The following is a 25,879-nucleotide window of genomic DNA, read 5'->3' on the forward strand; positions in this document are numbered from 1 at the left end:
TTTTTTTTCATATTTTTTTTTTTCTCTTTCCTTCTCCCCCCCTCTACCTCCTGCCTTTTTTAGCATCTGTTCCTTGTTCACACAGGTGATTTGTACTACGCTCCCTCTTGTCTGGAGTCAGGAGCGTCTCTGATGGTGACATCATGGATGAAAACGGGGAGATCTGTTTTTGAGAGTGTTTCTGTGTGTGTGTGCGTGTTGGGGGGGGGGGTGACGGGCATCTCTTTGTATCTTAACCAGCGTCTTGAGTGAAGAGGACGGGAGGTTTCTTCTGTTTGTTTTTTCTGTTTGCCTCAGATCCTCTGTTTGATTAGAGAGAGACCCTTATCTGTCAGCGAAAGGCATGCTCTCCCTGCCCCCCACCCCCACCCTGTCTGTGAGCAAAGCCTGAGGGAGCCACACTGCACAGCCATGTCATTCTAACAGCCCAGATGTATGCTCCCGTCTGGAGCACACGCACACACACACAGATAAGCACTCATGTATGTGAAATGACAAGGAAACATATATTTAAGGTGTTATTTATGTGCCTGTCAAGAAGTCTTGTTAACATTTGTGCAATATGTAGAAAACCTGGAGGAGAAATGTGTTTTGTCCTCCCTTGTCTGTCTTTGTGAAGTGTTTTGGGTCTCGCAGTGAGTGCTTTTGGGTCTCAGCTGCAGTCAGAGGTGTATATCTTCTCCATTCTCAGCCTTTGTTGTGAAGAACCAGCTGATGAAGGCCAATTTACAGGGCCATAAATTCAGACCAAGTGTCATGGCCCTTCTGTTGACCTGTGATGTGACAGGGTTTGGACGCACGCGGCGCTGCTTTTATGCCTGCGTGAAACACGGGCGGTGTGTTTAGACTGGCGAGAAGAAAAGCCAACGGCCGTTCTCCGCTCGTTCTCAGACCGCTCTCATGCTGGCCTCACACGCCACGCGTTTCATCCCTGTTTGAAGTAATCACTGCTGCATGCAATATTTGCCAGAGGGATTTTTTTCCCCCCCTTCCCCTCTCCTCATAAAACCGCAATTCCCACAGTGCCTCCCCCGCTTCGGCTCGTTTATAGGTGATTACCGATCATTACTTTTAGAGGATTTTGTCCAGTGACTGGTGCCCGGGCAGAAAGTTGAAGTCACGTTTTAAGGTTGCGAGAACTCGGCTAAGAGCGGCTTAAGTGTGTTTTCATGTTTTACAAAGCCACAGTCTCTCTCTCACTCACACACACACACACACACACACATACATACCCCCGTCCTGAGACAGAGTAGTACCAAGCCACCAAGATAAACATACTGGTGATAAGGGACTTTCAATGTCCACTTAAGGGTTGTTGAGGAAAAGAAACTTAAGGACTACACAAAGGAAACCTATTCTATGGCTGTCAGACAAAGACAACCAGAACTGATTTTCACTCAGCTTACACAGTAGTTCTTAGAAGAAAATGAAATTCAATTCATATTTTTGAATTGCTCGTTGAAGTTTCAGAGAATATCTTTTGGCATTATTGAAATAGTGACAACAGCCAAGAAAGTATTTTCAGCCAAGAAAATTCTAGAATGTCTGAGTGCCAGATGAAAATACGTTGTTCGATGTTAGCGGTCACAATCTTTTACACTCTCTTTATTTTTTCCAGACTGTTCCGTTCCAAAATGTGAACCCAGAAGTGATGTTTCCAGTCAGATAACAGGTAAGGAACAGATTGTGTTAACACAATATCAATGTTTGATCTAAGTGGTTTGGTCTTTTCATAATCACCATATGTCCAATGTATTTGCTCATTCCTGAGTGAGACCACAAATCCAAAGTGGTTCTTAAAAAGCTTCAGTCTCATGGGAAATAACAGCACAGGTTCAATACACTGCAGTAACAGCTTTTGTTCTTTTTCCTTGTTCTTCTTTTTCAAAGCTTTTTTCATTCTTTCTACGTTTTTTTTTTTGTTTGTTTGTTTTTTTGCCTGTTTAAGTGTTTGTGTGATTCCGTGCTGTTTTTTTCCATTCTTAGAGAACTCCCAACTCGCTGTTGATTTGAATTCTGTGTTGTTTTGACTGTAACTTATCGCAGAATGAGGGAGATCAGTGATTGATTAGTTTTGTCTGTCTTTTGCGATCTTGTGTTGTGACTGAGTTTCCCTTTCTGGTATCACCACAAAGCAGACATTACCTGTGCTGGGTAAACAGGAATCCTGCTCTCTTCATATGTGTGCGTGTGTGTGTCTGTGTGTTTGCAGAACACACACCTACACACCCAGCCTTTCTCAGTCACATGATCGCAGCGTGTCTGTACTCAGCGGCTCATTAGAAAATCTGTGGGTGGGTCTGTGTGCTTCTATCCACCGTTTTGTACTTTGACTCTGGAAGAGGACTCTCACCTCTGTCAGTATTGTCTCTGAGTCCTGTCTGAGTCTCTGCCCTTTGTTTGCCCAGTGCTGCCGCCTGATAACTAGGTCATCACTGCTCCAGCCCTTACAGGGAAATGAGCTGCCATAGGAGCAGATGTGTGTTATATCCCTGGATTCTTCACATGAATATCATATCTGTGCGGAGATCCACAGGCTTTCTCACACAGTCACAGGCTCTGTTGGTCAGTCACACTTGTTGAGTTAAAATAAGCGCAGGCCTCGCCCCTCATTCTCCTGGACGGACGAGGCCTCTGCCCGTGCCCACTCCCCTAATATGACATGCTTTCAGCCCGTACCACGGTCCCGGCCCACGCCCACGGCCGTACAATGCCAACTTTACAGCAAATATCTGCTCCGTCACACTATTGAAAGCCCTGACTCATGTGCTGGGTTTTTGTCTCGCTGGACCTGCTCAGAGTTCAATAACATATCATACGCACATTAAACTTATCGAATCGGCGATCAAGCTGCTTTCTGCTGTACCTCAACTCGTACCAACAAGAGAGGTGAGGAAATCATTTTCCTGCAAACTTCAGCTGAAGTACAAAGATCGCGCTTATCATCCAAATCTCAGGTTAGATGACAGCAAGGCTTGTTTGTTTGTCTGTTTCTTGACAATTCTGGTTTTCTTTTATGGCCCTGACAGTGTTTTGTTTCTCAGTAGCTGTGTGTGTGTGTGCGTGCGCGCGCGTGTGTGTGCAGCTCTCTGGGGTTGAGGGAACGCTAAACACAGGCATGTGCTGTTTTTCCCCCTTCTTTCTTTCTTTTTTTTTATACAAGTTTTTTTTTTTTTTTTTTTTTTTTTGATGATGACATTGATGAATATTTTACCAGCCAGTCTGTTCCATTATTTGGATCTAGGCTGTCACAGTCAGCACCGTTGATGCTCATCATAATTAGGTTTGTTTTTATGTCTTCTACTCAAGCATAAATATGGGGATGTGTGTGTGTGTGTGTGTCAGAGAGAGAGAAAGAGAGATTCTGAGTGTGTGCAAGAGAGTTGTTGTTTCTGTGCACAAACACAGATGGTGGTTTGTGGTCCTCCACGTGTTGTAGCTATTACATGCGCGCGCGTGTGTGTGTGTGTGTGAGAGAGAGCTATACTGACATCACCTCATAGGCTATAATGATGTCAGCTGCTGGAACAGATGTTTATTTTTCTCTAGGTGTTGGAATTCCACCTGTCTCATTGGTTAGTGGAGAGTAAAACACCTGTCTTTTGTTATCATTGGCTGATGAGGAGTCTGCCTTAGTGTTGATTGGCTGATGAAGCACCTGTCCGTGTGGTTATTGGACAGGGAAACACTTCTCAGCTGCTGCAGTTGCTCAGTTGCTCCACTTGCTTTGTGAGCCAGTTTCAGTACTCGAGCTTCCTCAAGGAAGCATTCATGAATCATTGCCAAAGGGTAGTTTGTGTTTCAAAACATTTGATCCAAAATGGCTGCCTCAGGGAGTTGACTCTTCGCAGCCCCTAATATTGACCAACTTTTCAGCATAATGCAGTAAAACAAAATTCAAACCAAAACAGGTAAAACTACCATAAATAATTTACTATTTATCAAAAGCTGCTAGAAAACCTGAAATCCACTTTTGTTACGATTCCTGGTTCCATTTAGCAGTGTAGTGGGAATGGTGACTGACCAGTGTGGTGGGAAGAGTAATTAAAGAAATGAGCTAATTCCACTTCCCAAGTGATGTGTTTGTGTCTCTGTGCTCTTTTCACTGTGTAGTTTCTTTCCAATCCAGTTACCCTACGCATGCAAACTGAGGGCAGTCTGTAGAGCAGTACAGCTGTGTTGTCTATAAATAGAGATCATGACCCCTCCTATCAGAGACTCCTTCCCCGAGCAGTACCAATCAAACACATGACACACACTCACACACAAGCTTTAATGATATCTGACAGTCACAGGAGATCACTGTCCAAACATGATAAGTCTGTGTGAGAGAGAGGGACTGGTGGTTGGCCGGAAAACACAGAGAAGCGACTGAGTCTGTGTGGACAGTACAGAGCACCTGGTTATTCTCTCTGGACCAAACACTGCTACAGTCACTCAGACCATGCAGTTAGAGCAGGGCTGTGTTTCACACAAAGACACACACACACACACACACACACACACACACAGACCTTGTGTGAGAAAGCAGAAACACCAACAGCACCTATGCACCGAATCAGACAGTTCTCTTTCTTTCTCTCTCTCCCTTAATGGAGCATGATGTTCTCAAATACAAACATGGAAATGTAGTCTTTTGAATTTTTTTGTTTTGTTTAATCTGGCTCTGCAGATGTGCTGTGTGAATCTGGAAGCCCACTAACTTCAACACCAGTCACCATTTCACCCAAACAATCAAAATAACCTCCTCAAAACCTCCTGTGACCCAGACTGAACCTTTTGTGAAGGTTTCAAATAACCACACGACTTCACAGGTGAAGACAATGCACCGCAGCCAAGTATTGTTTACAGTGTGTTTACCGGATCTCACTTCCCTGAGTGTGTGTGTGTGTGTGTGTGTGTGTCCAGTAAAGCGTTCTGTTTGAATCGTTAAACCACACACACAAATGCCTGCACTGTAGCGCCGCTCCTCCCATGCTCCCCCGTTTTGAATAATAACTGTCACGGGCAACTGTTTCCATGAGACGGGGTGAACGCAGGGCTAGGAATTCCACTAACGGAAAACGTCCCACTCACCTCGGCCAGCTCCGACGCGTGTTTGGCTTTGGGTTTTTTTTGAAAACATGTTGGCGGGAAGAGATTGGCTCAGCTCATTGGGCATTCCTGACATCCCTTTTTTTTTGTGGTATTTTTAAACCACGCTCCAGTCTTCCACCTCCCTGCCAGGGCCCCCATCTCTCCTTTCATCAGAACGGACTGAGCCAGAGCAAGTTATGAGAGAGAAAATCATTTCCAGGTCTCTGGCACGCAAGGGCACATGGATACGATTAAAAGAGGACGGAAAACGAGGAGGAGAAGGAGGAAGAGACAGCTGAGAGGAGGAAAGGGTTGAGGAAGGGGAGCATAAGAGGGAGCAGAGCAGGTAAACAGGAGCAGTTGAGGAAGGAATGTAGCTTTAGTGGTTGGAGATCCTGAGAGGAGAATGTTTTTGGATGGTATGATGCAGGTTGGATTGGGGCAAACCCAGAGCAGTGAAGCAGTCGGGGGGGTGGGGGGGGGGACTGCATCACATTTGGGGAGACCTACAGTTTGTCTCTATAGAATTAAGAGCCATGTCATTGTCTGTGAGGGCTTATTGTTTCTGAGAAACAAAGGCTTTAGCGTCGCCTGTTGACATGTAGACTGTTATTTTGAGACTCGGCAGTCATGACTGATGGATTATTTTACCTGGAAACATTTGAGGTGTCGTTAAAAAAAAAAACAAAAACCTGACACAGAAAAAGTCAGGCAGTAATGATTGACAGCTGGGTAATGAAGACAAATCCACTTCAGTTTCACACAAACTGACCAGGTGACAGTCCCGCCCCTCCCCCCAACATCTCATCAGTCAGAGTGTTTGATAACAATGTTTTAAACATCGTCATGGTGATAAGCACATAGTCAGCGACACATTTCTCCTGACCCAGAACTTAGCGTGCTATATAGAACTCATCCGTTACACCAAATGAATCAGTGGGAGATGTTGACCCAGAACTGGGAAAACGTGGAAAGTGGTGGTTAACTGGTAGTGACGCTGTTTTTATTTTCCAGCGTGGAAAGAAAACAACTTATGGTGGCCGTGTGAAGAGCAAGTGAGCTGTACACATCCAAATGCAGGTCTAAATGACAGCGCTAACAACACTTTAATCTGGTCTCCGTCCAGCCCAAAATCTGGACCGTCCCTCCACCAACTGTCCAGCTCATCCAAACTGCTGTTAATGTCCTTCCTCTTGTTCCAGACCGTAAACATAATCACCCAGGTCAGCCCAGAGCTCTGGGCCTGTGTGTGTGCAGGCACGCGTGCCTGCGTGTGTGTGTGTGTGTACATGCATGACTCGTGTGTTTATGTAATGAATGCTTAGCCAGGCGTTTTGTTGTGAGTTCACCTCGGCCCTTTGTAGGTTTAATCAGGGTTACTTATATGTCTCACGAAGCCCACAGGTTGTAAAACGTTTCAGTGCTAAGGGTTTTTGAGTGATGGTAAGAAGTTTATTAGAGCTTCCGTACAAAAAATAAATAATGCAGTTAAATGCAAAGTTGAACAATGACGAGCGATATTCGGATTGAGATTTGCCTCTAGTTATAAGCTGTGTTACGGTGCCAGAAGAAATTATTCAGAAGATGTGGGCTTCACATTAGCACATGCCTTTGTATAACTTGTCAGACTCTTTGACAGATCTGATTGGACATTGCTTATGTCTGTCCTATAAGCTCGGTGATTCACACTGTTTATGCATTTTTTGAGAATGGATTATGAATATTTATCTTTCATCGGACCAAAACACCACCGGGGCCCAGGCGTCAGTCTCGACGGACTTTGCCCAGTCAGCTTCTTCTGCTTGGCGGGTCAGCAGGTCCATCTGTCCAGTGGAACTGTGGCTCTCACTGATGGGTCTGTGAGAGGACAGTCTTACGTAATCTCTAAATACCTTCCAGAACATCAGACAGAGAGGCATCTGTTGGCTTTGGCCGATTAGTGCATGGAACAATAGACACAGAGACGCTGGTTTGCATTGAACAGTTTTGTGTGATATGAAAGAGTGTGTTTGGTTCTGTTTTGTGTTCATATCAGGGGTGTAACCAGCACATCTGTAAAAGTCCAGAGAACTGCTTGTCGTTGGTAAAAAAAAAAAAAAAAAGATACTATCCTTAAATACTACAGAGATGAAGTGTCATTTGCTCTCTTGGTCTGTAGCAGTTTCTCTCCTTTTCAGCAGTGCAAGCCTCTGTTTTAACTCTACCCTGTTATTAGGGGCCCTAAAATCCTGAAGCTAGAGGGGGAGAGAAAGATGAGAACTTCAGACAGACACAGTTTCTGTGGAAAATCAGATGAATCATGCAACTTTTTCAAGATTTTGTTGAAAATCAGTGCAACATTTGAAAAACTGAGATGGAGCAGCTTTACTCAAGTATTGAAGTGTGTGTGTGTGTGTGTGTGTGTGTGTATGTGCGCATTGTGACTCCTCTCTCTCTACCTAGCTACAAGTGCTTTGGACATTCACAGCTGACCTTGATGTACCTCACAATCAAACAGGACATGACGTCCAATAGAACTGCTCCGTTTTGTCCAGGGGCAATCACAGCTTGCTGAATATCCCTGCCTGTGTGTTGCAGCATATTCTTATTAGATATGGATGAAGGATTGATTGAACGTAGTAAGTAGCGTAAACCCTTTCGACAAACCATAAACCAGTGGGACCTCTCTTTGGAGGAGGTTATTTTTTTTCAGGACTTGTTGAATCTTTTGAACGATTAAAAGATGTCAAGAGAGCACGCTGATCTTTTTTCTACAGCAGCGATCGGCTTTCCACGGGCACATAATGACCAATCCCATAATCCTACAGAAAACGAGATAGAGAACGAGCAACGGGGAGGTGAAGGAAGAGTCGTAGAGAGACTTGTAAAGCCAGTAAAAAAAGCGAGGGAAGCAGTTTGTCAGAGAAAGATGTCCTCTTTATGGAGACAGGTCCTTTGTCATTGTCAGCGATGTGACGCGTAGCATTGACACCTGCATTCATCACACGTCTTTACTGTCTCTAACCTCGTCAGATCCTGATCAGCCTACCGTTTACGCGCCCTCTCTCCCCAGCGTTTCATCACTCCATCCCATCTTCTCATCTCAGCCTCTCTCAATGCTTCTCCCTTTTTCTCTCCCCAACACTGATTTCATTATTCAGCCATGCAAATTTTTCTTCTGCTTCACCTCTGATACCACTGTGGGGTTTTTTTTTTTTTTTCCCGCCCCTTCCTGTGTCAGTTTGGCTGTGTTTGCGAGAGGTGTTCTGGCATGAAGCGGAGTATATGCCAGTCTAAGCAGAGGGTGACCTCAGAGCAGTGCCCTCAGGGCTCAGTTCCCTGACCAAGGCCGTGTTGGCAGCGCCAACTGTGAGAGCCAGCTCCTCTCCAGCACAGCAATAAAGGGATGTGACGATACACTCAGCTCACGGTCCGATTCGATTCACAATACTGTTTAGGGTTCCATTCTTCCACGATATTTTTAAGAAAATCAGTTGAACTGACACTGGAATGGAAACAATGGATTTATTTTTGATGCATTAACAATGCCGAACTATTGTTGTCTTTTAGTGCCATTAAACCAAAAGTGACGACAGCTTGACCCTGGGAGGAATGCTTTGAAAGCTAGACAAAAATAAATAGTCTTCAAACATAAAATAATATTAAATTAAATGGGTCTGTCTGTATTACATTAATATGAAATCATGAAAATTGCACCTCAACACAATGCTCAAATTTAGACACAAGTTAATAAGCTAACTCTCTGCACTTTTCAGAATTTCTGTCACTTTGGTTTTGCTTCGTTGCACACTGCTGGCATTGCAGACTGACTAAAGTGCGGGCGTTACGGGGTGTTGTATTTGGCCTCTAGTGTCTTACGTAGTAGGCGAAATCCTTCGTTGTCGACTACCGAGAATGGTCTCATGTCTGTAGCAATAAACACTCTTATGGATCTGATGATATCTCGTGTTCTTGCACATGTATGAGGCAACAGGGACGCAAAACTTTTTTCAGTAGAAGTTTGGCCTATGAGCACTTTCTTTCTCACATCTGACTGGAGTTTGTCATTGTGATGTCGTTGTAGATGCTGCATCCTGTTCGTGGTATTAGCAGTAGTGTAGCAGTGCCGTGTTCGTTTTGTCAGTTAATTTGTCGCCATTCTCCTGTTGAATGATCGGAAAGCTAAAATGTTGCCACACTGCTGATTTAACGGAGGATGGCGCTTCCTCCATTTCAATCTCAGCTTTGGCCACACTCATTCCATTTCACGCTGACGCTGCTAGTCTGCTACTGAAACCTCTTCTCTCTGTCTATGACGGACACATGTAAAATGTGAGGCCTCGATTGAACGCGAGACCTTGACTCGTGATGTATGACTTTGTGCACTGGCAACACAAATAATGATACAGGCGACTACTTTCATTTTATATATTTATTTACTACCGCTGATGAATCATAATATAGGGTTTGTTATATCTGGTGTTTGTATGTATTTGTATGTCTAAACATTTGAAATAAAATGTACGTTTAGTGATGATGATAATGCAAAAACGTAATTAGAGCTGACGGCCAAAACCATCCAACTTAACACGATGCGAACCATCCAGCTTATACAATGAGTACGGCGACATTTTTGAGATGTATCGTGCTACGATGAATTGTCGCACCCCTACAAAGACACATGTCCTCCTGCATCAGGAAGTGAGCCCACAGCTTTCTGATCACTGCTACAGTCCCTTAACACAGAACAACCAGCACTCTGCATTGTCCATCTCTCTCTTTTTTCTTTTTTTTTTTTTTGTGGTAAATAAATCACTCTGGCTTGTGACTCTTTTTCATGTTGGTTTGTTCTGCGGCCAAGAGCGGTCCTGTGAAGTGTGAGTATTTTGGCTGGGTGGTTTTGACACAAACTTGGACGTATGTTCTGTTCAACACATTGATCGGGGCCGATCCATTTTGTCCGTACTGTTTTCGGCCAGCGGCCTCTGAGAGGCTGTGATGAATAAAGGAGAGTTCCAGGAATTCTGACACTTCCTCTTTCCTCCAGTATCCCAAGAATCTGATGAATGGGTTGGTTTCCATGGAGACAGATGCAAGGATTTTTCAGCTTACGCTAATGTCTCTGTAGGCCCTTTTGAACCACAGGTGTGTGTGTGTGTGTGTGTGTGTGTGTGTGTGTGTGTGTGTGTGTGTAAAGGATGGAATCTCTCTATAGACACAGCATACATGTGTTTTTAGTAACACTATTAAATCCAACAGGAAACTCATGTTCAGATTGAATCTGCATTGTGTTTCTGTACTTTTGTCCCCTCCCCCCCCCTCTATATTGTCTGTTTTTCCTCTAACACATACACACGTCCTAACTCACTCAGACAGACACATAGTCGCTGTGTAAACATGTTTGGGTCAAGTAATCAGCTCTTTTCTCTCAGTCTGTTTTTCGTCAGGGTGAATGATTTTAGAGATATTAAAAAAATGGTTGCGTTCCAGCCTAAGCTTAAGTAGTAATATATTATTTTCCCCTCTCAATTCTCTGGTTGCATGTTGTAGCACAAGTGCAGAATGTCTATTCTGGAATAAAAGTCAGTAGTGTGTGCTTTTTGGGACCTCCTGTGAGGACTGCTCTGGGTTTAATAATGACATTAAGGGAATGACGCCACACACAGACAAACAGCACTGACTGACTCACACGACACACTGTCTAAATATCCTCACACGTACGCAGCAGTCAGACAAATTCACTGGGCTTTTTCTCTTCCTCTTTTCTCTTTATTTTGTTTAAAAAAAAGACTAAAATCAGTTTGCCCCAGCTGTCTGTGGGGGAACAATGACTAAAGCTGTGAGTGTTCAGCACACAAACAAACCCTATTCTATTCTGTCTTTCTCTTCGCATCACATGTCCTCTGTTTTGTATTTTTGAATCATGTTATTGTGTAGCTGTGTCCTTGACCTGGAAACGATTTGAGAGATGGCTGAGAAAAAGAAAGGTTTGGCATTAGGAACTTGTAGCGCAGTTACGTGGTATTCAGTCAGAAGGGCACACACGCAAACACACACTCAAACACAATCTCAGGGGCTTAATAAAACGTTAAGGATGTGAACTCAGTCACCTGTCCATGGGGCTGTGACTGTCTCCATGGTTACCGTTATAGAGAGGGGTCTCAGTAAGGAGAGGAGGTGGCAGGCAGGTGCTTGTGCGTGTTGGCATTGGCGGGAATCGCGTGCCATCCCTCCCCAGCGTCTTGAGTTTCAGTTCCATCAATCCTCCTCCACTCTCTCTCTCTGTTACCCTCTAGAGCTCCCCAAACCTGACAGAACCTGCCAGGGTTGAGACAGGATTGAACTCTCCTGATACGTGAGCGGCCCGTGGCAGGGGCCGTCGATAGAGCAGAATCCCTTACACCGTATGAGCTTGAAGCCCGTTCGGGTGCCATAGCAACGGGGTCAGAGCAGGGCTGACTTGATTTCCTCCCCCTCCCCTTGTACGTTGCCTCTCAGAACCGGAGAGGAACCTTTAAATCAGGACCAACGTGAAAAGGGCACGGTGACACACGTAATCCCACGCCTGCCCACACACACACATAAATCTGAGCATTGTTTTACTCTTATTCTAGATTTACTGCCGACCCAGTCACCGATCGCCACACTTTCTAAGAAGCTTCTCCCTAATCCGCTGGCTGCTGTACCCCTTTTTTTGCCATGCCAGCAGGGTTTTAGATTTACTAAGGATTTTTCTCCTTCGCTTTCTCTCTCTGATACTTTTGTTTGTTCTAAAGGTCAGCATGACATCCAGACAGTCCTTAGTCTTACTTGGTGTCATCCTCATGTACAGCTGGAGTATTTCCTTCACCTCGTCTCTTTTACCCCAAACTCAGCCCTAGTTCGATAAATTGAAATAAACGCTCTCTTTACGAACTCATTAAACCTCAATGAAACTTTACCTCTGTGGTGCCGTAGGGCTGTGTGGTCAGATCTTTCTAAGGGTTTCGGGCCTGAGCAGAGAATTAGGTGTGGGGATTAGAAGCAGTCATAGACAAAGCCTGTTGTTCCGTTAAATCCGGGCAAGACAACTGCTTGCCTCAGCTTTGCTCACCACCTGCTCACTAACAGTAGATACTCTGGATTAGTACTGCTAACGTGCCACAAATGGTCAAGTCCTGAACTATACGTATTTCGATATAGCACTACTGGGCGCTCCTGTTGTGGAATACTCAAACTCTTCACTTCGCTTGCCTTCGACGTTTTGAAATATCTGTCTTGGGACTACTTTGTCCTTGAGGCAAGTTCTTCTAGATTTCGCCCCGGTCTTGAAGCCAAACGGATCGAAGGACGGAAGTGGAATGGTCCGGAGCCGCAGCCATGCATTTTCACTGCGGCTCGGTGGCCAGTTTAATGAACCAATCGAGTATGTGCGACGTGACGTCAGCGGCAGACCATCACAGATGGCAGTACGCGCAGACGGCCACCACGCTGATTCAGCTGCCAGGTAACGTTCACCAGCGCTCAGTGCATGCAGGTGCCCCTAAGTCACATGTTAGCCATCTGTGGATGGTGTCTCGTGGCACCTCTCCATGTGTTCTTTTTTTTTTTTTTTTCGTTCTGACATGACCTACAGAGGAAGGGGCTTTCGGCCTCGAGATCCAGCACTTTGAAAAGGATGTCCGTAATGAGTATGACTGGATGTGATTAGCTTTGGTCCTCAGGTCTCCAAGGTGCAAAAATGGAATGTCCCAAAATTTCATCCTGACCTGATTTAATCCAAAACAACTGAATTAATCCAACAAAGACAACAGATGGGAAATATTTCAATTGCTGTCAAGTTTTGCATCTGTTCGTGTCTCAAGAAATCATACTGGAGTTGAAGTTATATCAAAAAATACCTTATACCCTTGATCACCTGTAGAGAGTTAAGACGCTATTTAAGCTTTTATTGGTCAAGAACTAGCAGATGAGTGGTTTGACTGGCTACTTGACTCACTGGTTTTCCTCTAAACCGCTGATGGACCACTTGGCGGTTTTATCAATGATTCATAGGTAAAAATCCACGTATGGTGATGTTTTGAGGTGAAAAAGTAGCAGGTGTGAAAGCCATGAGGACCAGACCCGAGCCAACCTCCCCATGAAAACACATACTTCTCTTTCTTATAGTGGCGCAATCCCTACTGCTCAAATGCATCTGGGTCTGATTCAAAACCCTAACGTGTTTGTCTCAAAGCTTTTTTAGCGTTTGTCGGTACTACGTATTCTTGCTGTTTCTGTGGAGAATGGAACTGTCAGCAAGAAACCTCATTGAGCGATGCCCTATAATAATAATAGTAACTCATAATGTAATAATAACTCACTTGGGAAGAGTACATCCATGTATTGCATGTGTAGAAGTTTTGTTGTTTTTTTTCTCTTGAGCAGAGGTGACAGGTTCTGTGCTACTGAGGCTATGCATCACGGTGATGTCATCCTTCTTTTTTCTCTCTCCTATCAGACTTATTCCTTTCTCTCTCTCTCTCTCTCTGTCTCTCTCTCTCTCTCTCTCTCCGCCCCTCATCCTTCATTTCTTTTACCACGTGAATGTGATTCCATCTCTCCGGCCCCCTCGGCCCGTGAGTTGTCACTGTTCCCAGTGTAAATTTGTAGCTTTACTGGTCTAGTGGGAGTGCATCAGAGAAGGAGGAGAGGGATATGAAAAGCCATTAGTCAGGTGTTGGGGGCGAGAATGGAAGGAGGGAGAGGGAGGAGTGTGGAGGAGGCATAAACGGCTTCATCTCTCCATCCTGGCAGTGCCTGAGTGTTTGGCTGAGGTTCTGGCCATATGAGATCATTGTCTGCAGCACTGCAGTAATGCACACACACGCGCTCTCTCTCTCTCTCTCTCTCTCTCTCTCTCTCTCTCACACTCACTCTCTCGCTCCCTTTCCCTCTCTGTCTCTGCCTTTATATGTCCTTGTTGTTGAATGAACTTGTCCATCCTGCATTTCACTCCTCACTTTCAAAAGATGCTTTATAGACCACGCAGAGAACTTTCTCTTAAACTCACTCTTTTTTTTTCTTTGTTCTCTCTTCTCTCTTTTTGCACTCTCTTTTTTTTTACTTCTTTTCTAAGCCTCTGTGTCTTTCCTTCACACACGCAATCACCCATGTGGTCCCAGGCTGTCTTGTTGCCAACTCCCTGAAGTCTCCTGAAGCTGCACCCACAGACCCAGTGAGAGCCTGTGAGAGCTACTCCTCCCCTGCTCTGTCAGTGTGTGCTGTGTGTGTGTGTGTGTGTGTGTGTGTGTGAGGGGTGAGAAGGAGGAGTGAGGAGCCACATGCGTACTTCAGTGTTCCACTACAGAGTGGACATGTTCGTTTCACTGGCAGGTTGGGTGCTTTTGTTTTGCGTAGTTGTCTTGAATGTGGGCATGCCTCTGCCTGCTACGTGGTCTGTGTGTGTGTGTGTGTGTTGCATGCATGTTTCTGTACTAGTTGGCCAGGGGCCAGATGGTCTCTAATCCATGTGAAAGCTGAGGCATAAGCAGACTCTAGTATCGCTGTTCCTTTGTGACTGGCTACAGGGGGAAGTGGCATTTCCACTGTGGTTTTAGATTGAGTTATATGGCAGGTTCAACTGTCCCATCTGCAAATACAGCCTGCATACACACTCTCTCTCTCTCTCTCTCTCTCTCTCTCTCTCTGACTCCCATGTGTTTCTTCTTGTAATTTTCTCATAGTTTTATTGTAATATTGAATGTGTTGTATCTGTAGCCTTCATATTTACGATGTCTGGCAGGTCTGTACGCTCTGTCAGTAAAAATATTCATGATGTCATTTGTGAACTGCACTTTTAAAACGCAATTAGCTGGTTCGTGTCCTAATCCTAAAATGCATGCTGGCCCCACAGAGGATTACAGCTCAACCTGATGGCAGAGAGAGGGAAAGAGAGGGAGAAAGAGCAAGAGAGAGACAATGGCCTGGGTGGGACAGAGAAGGAGACAGAAGCCAAAAGGTGCATAGACAGAGAGGGATTGAAATAGACAAGGATGCACTCTGTGGGTGTGAGCTACACACACACACATGCACACACACTTACACCACACACAACACACACACACACACACACACCCTCTCTGTCTCTCTGTCTCTCGCACTCCTGAAATGGAGAAAGCGGTGCTCCACGCTGGGACTTCACGGGGGCCAGGCTAAATTTAGAGCAGAAGCAGGAACCAAAAACACAAGCAATAATGAAATCAAATATGACAGAGGAAATATATGGGGAGGCAACAGGACCAAAGATGCAGCGGACAGACTGGAACCATCCACACTCACTCAGACACACACACACACACACACACACACACAGACAGGCAAGGACTGGCTCCTGTGGTGAGGTTTATAAGGTCATGGCTGAGGTATTGGCTTTTCACGGGCGTTTTTAAGGGAGAAATGGGAAGGCCTGATCAGATCTGTCATCTCTCCATGTTTGGGACCTCTTTTCTGCTTCTGGACCATTTTAGTTCATACCCTACTGAATCAAACCTGGCAGGAAGTGTGTGTGTGTGTGTGTGTGTGTGTGTGTGTGTGTGAGCGAGAGAGAGAGCGCGAGAGCAGGAGAACACACAAGCGTGTTCGAGAGTGTGTGTGTGTGTGTGTGAGAGAGAGAGAGAGCACATGTGCTTGCCTGCCTGTATGTTTTAGCTATAATACTGATCTGGTGAACCGTTGAAATGTACTGTGACGTGGCATTTCTACACCCATTCTGTTTACGCCATGCCTCACGTTCTGGCTGAGAAATCAGCGGGAGTTTTTTTTAAGCTTTCTTTTAACGTGATTATCTTTTAACGTGTTTTCATAATTAATAAAATGGAATGATCTCCGCTTAATGCGAGCCCACAGTTCCTACCCTTTACTTAAAACAGTCACACAACATGAAACACAGCCTTTTTGACTGTAGAGTATTATCAAGCCTGTTGGCAGTATGTTAGATGTGTTTGAGTGACTGTCTGTCTGCTGAGAAATGCCAGTGGAACTCAGATCTGGATTGACTCTTTTTTTTTTTAAATCATTTTAGTGTTGTTCTTCTTCTATCGTAATATACATTCTTAGCACTAAACATTGTGAGGCGCCCGCGTTTTGCCTTTCCTTCAGTCACTCTTCCGTCGCCTTCTCTCTCGTTCGCGTTTCTTCGTGGTCTGTGTAAATGTAAAACTATGCCAAACCAATCTAAAAATTGTGACACCTCCATGCCCTCGCCGGAGAGCCAGGTTAGCGAGGCAGGACGTGTTGGGCGTGTGCCCTGTGGGTGAAAGGTTAACAAGCTGCGGTGTCGACCCAGTTGAGCAGCTGCAGGAGAGACAGGAGCAGGTCAGAGGAGGCGGCAGGAGGTCTTTCTCTCTCTCTCTCTCTCTCTTTCTCCTGCTTCCTATTACTCCTCCCCACTGACGATGGCACGTTACAGATTTCTGGCTCTGCGTTAGACGCCAAAGTGACACTCGGTCTTGCCCGCTCATGCATAAAACATTGATTACCATCAGTCAGTCTCTGAAGAGGCCACATAAAATAAGTGGAGATCAAAAAAAAAGCCTTGTGAAACACCCTCTGTGTAGCAAAAGCCAGAACAGATACATCTAATCTTCTGGAATTTTCTTCCACTACAACAGATCAGATTCTTTAAAGAATACCCGACCCCACAAAACACTTTTGTTAGTGCTTTCTCTTGGACCCCATTAAGTGGAGTGAACTGCTGTGTGTGAGTGGTCCGTTCCCCCAGATGCTGGTCAGATCAGTGGTTCAGGTACTGTTGCTCAGTCTTCTGTCTAACACCAGTCCGCTCTCTGGAGTATGATCTGCAGCTGGTGAAGTGGCAGTTTTTGATTGATGTCATCATGGGCATCGCAGTTGGGGGTCAAGATCATAACTGCGGCCCAAAAGATCGCCTCCCTCGGCGTTGCCATGGCAGCTCTAGCCCTTGACCTCTGATCTCCTGCACCCATTACACACTTATCCATATCAGTGTGACAGGCAGGCAGTCTTCTCAACAGCACCACTGGGACACAGGAAGCAGGGGGAAGTGTGTGTGTGTGTGTGTGTGTGTGTCCGTGGGTGTATATTTGTGCGCGTGTGTGTGTGTGTGTGAGAGAGAGAGGCAGGCAGCTGTTGTCTGTCTGTTGACAGGCTCTCTCAGCTGTCTCCGGTGGTGACTGGCGGTCATGCAGCTGGTTGGCCTTGCTCTGTCACTTCCCCAGCAACACACTCCCTCGCTCTTACCCTCTCCATGTTTACTCCTTCCTCTTCCGTCCCAGTTTTATCTCCCCCATCACAACAGCTACGCAGCCTGTCTCCCTGCTCTCTCTCTCCCTCTCTCTCGCCCCCACCCCCTCGCTCCCCTTCATTTCCTGTACTCCTCTCTTTCTCACTACTTCCCTCTTCCTCTCTCTCTTTCCTTTTCCTTCTCTGTCCCCATAGGCTCATCCACACTCTAGCCGTGAACTGACACAGACCTCTGTGCTCTCTGCTGCCATCTGTTCACATTCTCTCTCTCTCTCTCTCTCTCTCTCTCTTTCTCTCTGTTTACACATGCTAATGTAGGTATGGAAAGCTTCCGTTATCAGACTGAAAGTGTGGCTCAGACACTCTGGGGTATAATACAGTAGACACCTGCATACATACAAACATACATACCTACAAACACACACACACACACACACACACACACACACACACCCACACGCCACTCTTCTCACAGATGTGTGACATGCACACACTAACATTTGAATCGTATTTGTCAATCTCTCCCTCATTTCTGTAACGTTTTGAACTCAGAATACTCATTCGTTGGTTTAAACTCACCCTGACACTGGATTCATTTTCCTTGGACTCTGAATTTTCCCTTAATGTTGTTAACTCGCGGTGACCCTGTAAAAGCCAACGACTTGCCACTCTTGGATGGAGAAGAGCATATTGTGTTTCGGAACATAAAGAGTGCGTTTGCGGAGCGTTTTGTTTTATGTCTGAGGTTTGCTCTTTGAGTCATGTGGACACGTCGCGTTGGGCTGACACAGTTCATACAGTAGCGTGGCCTCAAAGGACACGGGATTTAGTGAAAAACTCAGCAGTTTGGTTTGGAAAGGAAAAACGTGAGAGAGAGAGAGACCATATTGGTGGGAAAAAATCGCGCTCATGGAAAGCGGCTCTCTGGATTTCTAATATGAGTCATTTTCATGTCCCTTCAACTTCCATTACCCCTCATGAAATGAATTTTTGACCTTCCATCAAACCCACGAATTATAAATCAAATTATTAGCCCTCCCATAACCCTAATTTCATCCCTCTGGATTAGCTAGAGTTTCTATCCCTCTGTCTCTTTCTCTTTTCCCAATCACTTATTCTCTCTCTCTCCCTCTCTCTCTATGTTTGTGTGTTACTGACTCGTGCTGCGTCCCTGTTATGAATAACCTGTGATTCACAGTATGTGTGAGAGAGAGAGAGTGTGTGTGTGTGTGTGTGTGTGTGTTTATGGGGTTTATATAGGGGCCTATAGACAGATTTGTTTGTGCTTCAGAACTTCATGGAGAGGAGCAGTGATTCATTTTGTAAACAACTTGAGAATGTGTTGCACACTGTCCCACTCTACAGCAGGGAGCACTTTCACTGTCTTCCTCCCACGCAGGCACACACACACACACACACACACACACACACACATTACAACATCCAGCTGCAAGAGTGAGATCCATATTTGTTCTCCCCACTGTTTTCTTTCTCTCTCTCTCTCTCCCTCTCCATCCCTGCTTATGTTGACCCTTTGTGTCTACCTACCCTGAGGGGGAGACTTAGCACCTGTCTTTCTGCCCTGGTCTTTTCTCATATCTTTTCTCGCCCTGGGCGGGAGAGAAACACAGTTAAATAGCAGCTGTCCCCACACACAGGCTCTGTCTACTCTACAGTACCTAAACCTCCTCATCCTCCAACCTAGACACACACACACACACACACACACAGCAAAAATCCTGCCGTCTCTTAACCCCTGACCTATCCAACGCTAACGAGAAATTTCACACTCTCTGCCGTTCCCGGTTTTTAGGAGCATCTGAGGATGTTCACACACACACGCCCATGCACACACACACAGACACACACACACACACACGCACACAGAGCGATTAGCATTGGCACAGCTCAGTCGTCACCCGTGACGAGTTGCCGTTTGAAAGCGAAAATTATCACACTCTTATTTTTGCTCCTACTTACCCCCCGTACTGTTCTCTCTCTCTCTCTCTCTCTCTCTCTCTCTCTCTCTGCATTCAGTTATAGCATTGGCTTGTTTGATCTCCAAAGCCTTTGAAGTGAAATGAACCGGTGGGCTTGTATTGGTGTCGTATTGTATCTGTTGTTAAGTATTCTCTGAGTGACTGTTTCATTTCAAAAAGGAAATTAATGTGTCTTTTTAATGAGATGCGTTTAAATCAGTGGCTCTTTCCTGCCTTTTTTTTGTTGTTGTTTTTTAATTTTTTTTTTTTTTATTGTACATTTATCCTGTTATTGTGCACTTCATCTGTAGCCTTATGTTTTGTTTGTGTTTCTCATTTGAAAATTCAAACAGAATAATAGCAGTGTTAGAGAAATAAACTGCCTCTCTTGTTGGTTTATAAAAATGCATTTCCCTGGACAAATGTGTGCGCGTGCGTGCGTGCGTGCGTGTGCGTGCGTGTGTTGTGTGTGTGTGTGTGTGTGTGTGTGTGTGTGTGTGTTTGTGCGTGTGTGCTGACTCTCTGTACGGTGTGAGGCGCTGTGGCTCTACAGAGAGCCCGTCACTGAGAGATGACAGATGACATCATCTCTCCCTCTCTCTCTCTCCCTCCCTCTCTCTCATCTACCATCTCCTCTGTGTGTATGTGTGTGGGAGGGAGGGAGGGAGGGAGGGAGCCCATCTCTCTCAGCCTGTATGTAATTAGCTGTGTGTGTGTGTGGGGGGCCAGAGGGAGGGGTCTCACACCTGGATTGTGTAAAGAGACATACCCTGATCAAGACCCAAAAGAGCGAACACAAAATCCCACACCCCGGTGCCAGAGCCGGCGTCTTATCTGTCCTTAACCATGCCCTGTACTTACTCTCCTTCTGCCATCCGTTATGTATTATCCCACTCTATTGACTTTGACAAAGCATGAAATGGTTTGGGGTTCATTGAGATAGATCTCCCTTGTCTCATTCCCAGCTCAGTCGTTTGCCAGAGTCTGTTTTTGACCAGTCATCAGTCTTGGCCCTTGCTAAACGCTGTTCGTAACCCCACGCAAAACGGGCAGAAGACGGCGCGGCGAGAGCCGCTGATGTCGCATGACTCAGTCTTCCAGCCCTGGCTCCGCCAAAAAGCCAGGCTACGCCGTCAACCGGCAGCTCCTATAAAAGTCAGCGTAACAAGTAGTTCAACAGAAGCCCGAGTTCATCCAGGTCACAGCTGAGCCAATGGAAAATGCCTTAGCCCTCAGTGGAAATTAGTTCATGATGGAAAAGGCGTTTGAGGAGGAAGCCACTCAATGGGTGCCTAACATTTTAAGGGCATGACAGCGTCTGGGATGACGGACTGATTATGTTTTCACCTCATAAAGAGCTTGAGGAGAATCGGTGTGGAGGTGCAGACAGGGAGCCTGGTTGGGGAGTCACTCTGTCGCATGCCCATTTCTGTACAAGCATTGAATGAGTTTCTTTGCTGGGTGTCACCTGATTAATTCTCCTCTTTTTGTTTTCCCCCCTCTCTCTCTCTCTCTCTCTCTCTCTCTCTCTCTCTAGGTTTCCGCAGGAATGAAGAGATGAAGGCGATGGAGGTGTTGCCTATCCTCAAAGAAAAAGTGGCTTTCTTATCAGGTGTGTGTTCTCCGCTCAATGGGACAGATATGTGTGTGTAGGACTGCTCTAGTTGTGTGTGTGTGTGTGTGTGTGTGTGTGTTCCTTCTGTACATCTGTGCACAAAAGGGAAGGAGAACCTGAGTGGTGCTGAGAATGACTTCAGACTACTTGTGAAGATGTTTTTCCCCCCTCTCTCTCTCTCTCTCTCTTTCTCTCTCTCTCCATCCATGCATGCACACATGCGCACACACACACACACACACACACTCTCTCTCTCTTTACTGAGCCTTGACTGTATCAGATCCCAGGCGTGTGAGCTGGTGTCATGTGTGAGCTGTGTAGTGGGACTGCCAGCATAAGCAGTAAAGCTGGGCATCAGCCCTACAGTCCTGCCTCTACTACTGTTTGTCTTCTCCCCCTAAGCCCCCTCCGGCCCCAGGCCAGAGAAAAGCACTCTCCCACTGTGTTATTCCTCAACCTCACATTATTTTTCTAACTTGCAAAAATATTAGCATGCCTTTGCTGAGCACATTGTACCTCAGGAAGTGGACAATGGAAGACATTGTGCGGTTTCAGCTTTTGACACAGGGTTGTAAATGAGAAAGACTTGCCTGAGTGTGAGTCTCTTTCTCTCTCTCTCTCTCTTTATCTCTCTTTCTCCCTCTCTCTCCCCACGCTCCCTTCTGTTCTCTGGCTTTCCTTTGTTTTCTCTCTCTTTCCTCTCTCGTTTTTGCTGGGTTGTGGTGGGTATGGAAGGTCATGAGACTAACACATTACAGGCAGCGAGACCATTCAGGGCATGGATGCTGTCTCCATAGAGATGACTTACTGTCATACGTGCATCCCATGGCACTGAATGACAGGGTAATTGGACGAGAGGAAGTACTGTGAGCAAGATTGCTGTTATGCCACAGTGAAAAGCACAAACACATATGCGTACACACACACACACACACACACACACACACAGACACATCCTACACAGAAACCAAAAGCTGCGAGGGGACCAGCTGAATCCACATAAGCACACAAATGTGATTTTTTTTTTTTGTTCTTCATGCCAGAGGATAAGACTGTGATCCTATTAACTGTGGACTCAATTAGCCAGCTTCAGCACTTTCTTACTGGAGAAAATCCTCACACATCTCCCTGGGGCTCTGGCCTCTTATGCTGCAGCCAACTCTACTACTGCACCGCTGTCTTAAACAGGTTGATTCAAGGTAGAGAGAGAGAGAGAGAGAGAGGGAGGAGGTTTGATGGAAAGGGAGAAAGAGAGAGAGAGAGAGAAAATGAACGAGAGAGCCTGTATAAAACCGGCGTGATCCCCAGGCGTTTTCCCCTTTTTATTTTTAATCCTCAAAGGGGCTTTTTTTCTGTCTACTATAAAGGGTTTAGTTTAAAATGTTATCAGTTTAACAGACACTAAACCTCAGTGAAACTTCACTCCTTTCTTTCAGCTGTGGCAGGTAAGCTCACCAGTCTATTTCACCCTGTTGTCTACAGAGAGAGGGGCAATTCTGGCTCAGTGTTCATCAGTCTGTCTGAAGTTAGTTAACAGCCTGTTGAGCACTGAGGAAAGTGCTGCCTTTCTATCTATTGTTCTCTTCTCCATCTCCTCTCTCTGAATGTCTCCCGTTCTCTCCTCTGAGTATCAGCTCCTCACACAGTGTGTGCGGGGCAGCAGACCTGCACAGTTCGCTGCTCTGTGCTGTTCTCCTCACATTGTGTGTGTGTGTGTGTGTGTGTATGTGTGTGTGTGAGTACTGTGTAAGATCCAATCACACACACATTCACTCTGGTACATATGTAGTGTTTAAGGTCCAGCCACACACACTTATGCTGATGTACGTTCTGTTTAAGGCCCAGTCACATTTACACACACACACACACACACACTCTCACAAACTTTTAGCAAATTCTAAGATCGTATTGTGATAGTTTAGAGCATTTTTTCTCTTATGTTTTTGCCTAATATTGCCATTAGACTAAAATCATTGTTAGAGTTAGAATACCAGTGGTGGTTGAGCGGGGTTGTGAGGGGCACTCGTCTGTCTCTCACTCTTTCTGTGGAGCGAGGGATCAGATTAAGGTTTTGGAGCCGATCCAGCATCCCCATAAGTGTCCTTTTTATTCCCATCCCCTAGAACAGAGACTGTCGTGTGGAGATTCCTCTCCAGGGCAGCAACACGAGAACATGCTTCTGCACACACACACACACACACACACACAGAGTCATACACATCAGCTGAAGCCTGCACAGACTCACACTGGCCATTATTTGGACCCAGTAATGTAAAAGATCTAAAGATGGTAACAGGCCTGAGGGACAAGACTAACAAGCTTCAGTGACCTGCCTTTGTTTTTTCATCGGTCTACGCCTGTCCTCTGGAGGGTGTGTCTGCGTTCGCCGCCTTAACAGACGGATTACATGAACAAGGCCGCTGACGGTTTTCCTCTCAATGCTTTTTTTTGTCTTCTCCACCAGGGGGCAGGGACAAACGCGGCGGTCCCGTATTAACGTTCCCGTCACGAAGCAACCACGACCGAATACGACAGGAAGACCTGCGCAGACTCATCGCCTACCTCGCCGGAATCCCCAGGTACGGACCCGTTTTCCGCCTCCTCCTCTCTCCTGCTCAGGCACCTCCCTCCGCTCCTGTCATTCACTCACCGTCGCCGAACCATCACACCTAATGCGTGGTTTTATGAGGCACTTCACCGAGGATTAGAGAGGAGAGACTTAGTGTTCAAAACCGCAGCATGCACGGGCTCAAAGCCTTGTGTGTACAAAGCCCTTCTGGAAGTGTCTGAGTTTGGTTTTTGTTTGTTTGTTTGTTTGTTTTTAGCCTGGCTGTGACTCAGTCTGCTGAGGGCCTGGTTATGGTCACATTGTAGTTTTACAGGGTGGCTCTTTACTCGCGTCAGGTAAAGAATCTCTGTCAGGTTTCCGTCTCATTGAATTTGTATGGTTGGCATAGTGATGGTGTCTCAGACTTTAAACAACAGAATGCTACATTACTCTCTCTCCAACACTGGAAAGAAGCTATGCTGTTTTCTGGCCACTTACTCAGATAGTCCACTGTTTGTTTACTAACGTCCAAACTGACTTTGATGTCCGAACACTCAATAAATGCGCGTGAAAGATTTTTTTCCCCGTCATATCTAAGACCAACGATGTGGTCAGTTAGAGTGTCCTATAAAAGATGTATGTATTGTGTGTATATACATGGAGTGGTTTTAGGTAAGCAGGCTGTGGAAACGCCTAACCAGACTAGGCAACACACTCTTTCATAAACCTCTGTTTAAAATGAGATTGTGTAATCTTAATCCATCCTGGAGTTTTCATATTTCAATCAACACAGCATGTTTTTTTTTCTCTATGAAACAGGATGTACATCTCTGTATTTCACTTGGCCCAGGCAGCTTTGTGTAGAGCGAATGGTTTAAAAACATCTTTGAATTACTTTCTTTTACTCAGCTTTTCTCAATGAGAGAGAACACAGCTTGTGTTTGGTGTGCCGGAATCTCCAAAAACAAACAGCTTTATCTTTTACAGAATGAGCAGAGAGCCCTCTGTGAAGGTAGAGTGGGACAGTGTGGATAGTGTTTGGATTATATTGATATGAACAGTCCTGTTCTCTCCAGCTCATTACAGTGGGTTGTATTATATACAGGAGTATCTCTGTACACATATAATAGTAATGACAATGAAACTGGGGTTTAGTTTGGTGCTCTGTATAAGTGGTGTATTGTGGTAGATTATGTATGGTCTGTCTCTCTGCATGTAGGTTATCCTATTCCCTGGGGTTGTAAGTCCTCCTACCTCAGAGGAGAGAGTCTAACAGGCAAGCTCATAGCGCGAGTGAGATAGAGAAAGAGGAGATTGACAGAGAGAGAGAGAGAGAAGGTGATGAGTGTGAGGTGGAGATGGAGAGAGAGAGAGAGAAGAAAGGAGAAGAGAAGAGGGTGCGAGAGGCAGCGTGGGCCAGCCTTAGGAAGAAAAAAAAATCTGCCGCAGTTCATCTCCTGCCAAAAGCCCTTCCTCCTCCAGCACCTCATCCCCCACTTTTACAGCTCTGTCCTCTCTGCACCCACACACCAGTCACACACACACACACACGCGGCGAGAGAGAGAGAGAGAGAGAGAGACGGAGTAGAAGATAGACCCTCTGAGAGAGAGAGCGAGAACACCACAGACAGTAGAACATATACCCCGAGAGAGAGAGAGAGAGTAGAAGATATACCCTCAGAGAGAGAGAGAGAGAGAGAGAGAGAGTAGAAGATATACCCTCTGAGAGAGAGAGAGAGAGAGAGTAGAAGATATACCCTCTGAGAGAGAGAGAGAGAGAGAGTAGAAGATATACCCTCTGAGAGAGAGAGAGAGAGAGAGAGTAGAAGATATACCCTCTGAGAGAGAGAGAGAGAGAGAGAGCGAGCTATCAAACTAACGTTTGGAGAAGTGGGAGGAAGAGAGAGAGAGGGAGGGAGGGTTGTGCGAGAGGAAAACAGAGTGTCGCAGTCACACGGGCAGTGTTTTTGCATCTGCTGCGCTTTGGAGCTGTGCGTGCGTGTGCGTGCGTGCGTGTGTGTGTGTGTGTGTATCCGCGCTGAGCGAGGAGAGAGCTGCTTGTTTTGGAGGCAGGTTGAACGTCAGCTGTGCAGTCAGTAGTCGTTCAGTGGAGCAGTTCTGTGGCGGACAGAGAACAAGCCTTTTGACTGACAGAGGAATACAGCTTAACTTCCTCACAGCATTTATGTCCCTGGTCAGCAGACTGAGGGTCAGGAAAGAAGAGAAAGCTTAAACGAAAAGGGGGAAAAAAAAAAAAGCCTCATATACAGACAGACAGGAAAACCAATTGTTGATGGAGACAGTGTGACAGACAGACAGGACTGAAGGAACTCACCTGACTATGAGAGCAGGTTTGTGCTTTCTATAAAAATCATTTTGAATGTGGGGCTTGGACAGCTATGTGCAGTGGCTGTGTGTGTGGGGTTTTTTTCTTTTTCTAAT

At 45.7% G+C, this 25,879-nt stretch overlaps 1 protein-coding gene across 1 annotated transcript in view; it reads left to right on the forward strand.

Moving 5' to 3' along the window:
- The window catches only part of trioa (trio Rho guanine nucleotide exchange factor a), a 77,399-nt gene that overhangs the window by 12,123 nt on the left and 39,397 nt on the right, over positions 1-25,879 (forward strand). The window contains exons 2-4 of the mRNA XM_030788729.1: positions 1,619-1,672; positions 20,812-20,886; positions 23,354-23,468. Of these exons, the coding sequence (XP_030644589.1) occupies positions 1,619-1,672; positions 20,812-20,886; positions 23,354-23,468 (244 nt within the window). The remainder of the gene's footprint in view (positions 1-1,618; positions 1,673-20,811; positions 20,887-23,353; positions 23,469-25,879) is intronic.

This window comes from Chanos chanos, chromosome 12 (assembly GCF_902362185.1).
Source record: "Chanos chanos chromosome 12, fChaCha1.1, whole genome shotgun sequence".
Classification (NCBI taxonomy): domain Eukaryota; kingdom Metazoa; phylum Chordata; class Actinopteri; order Gonorynchiformes; family Chanidae; genus Chanos; species Chanos chanos.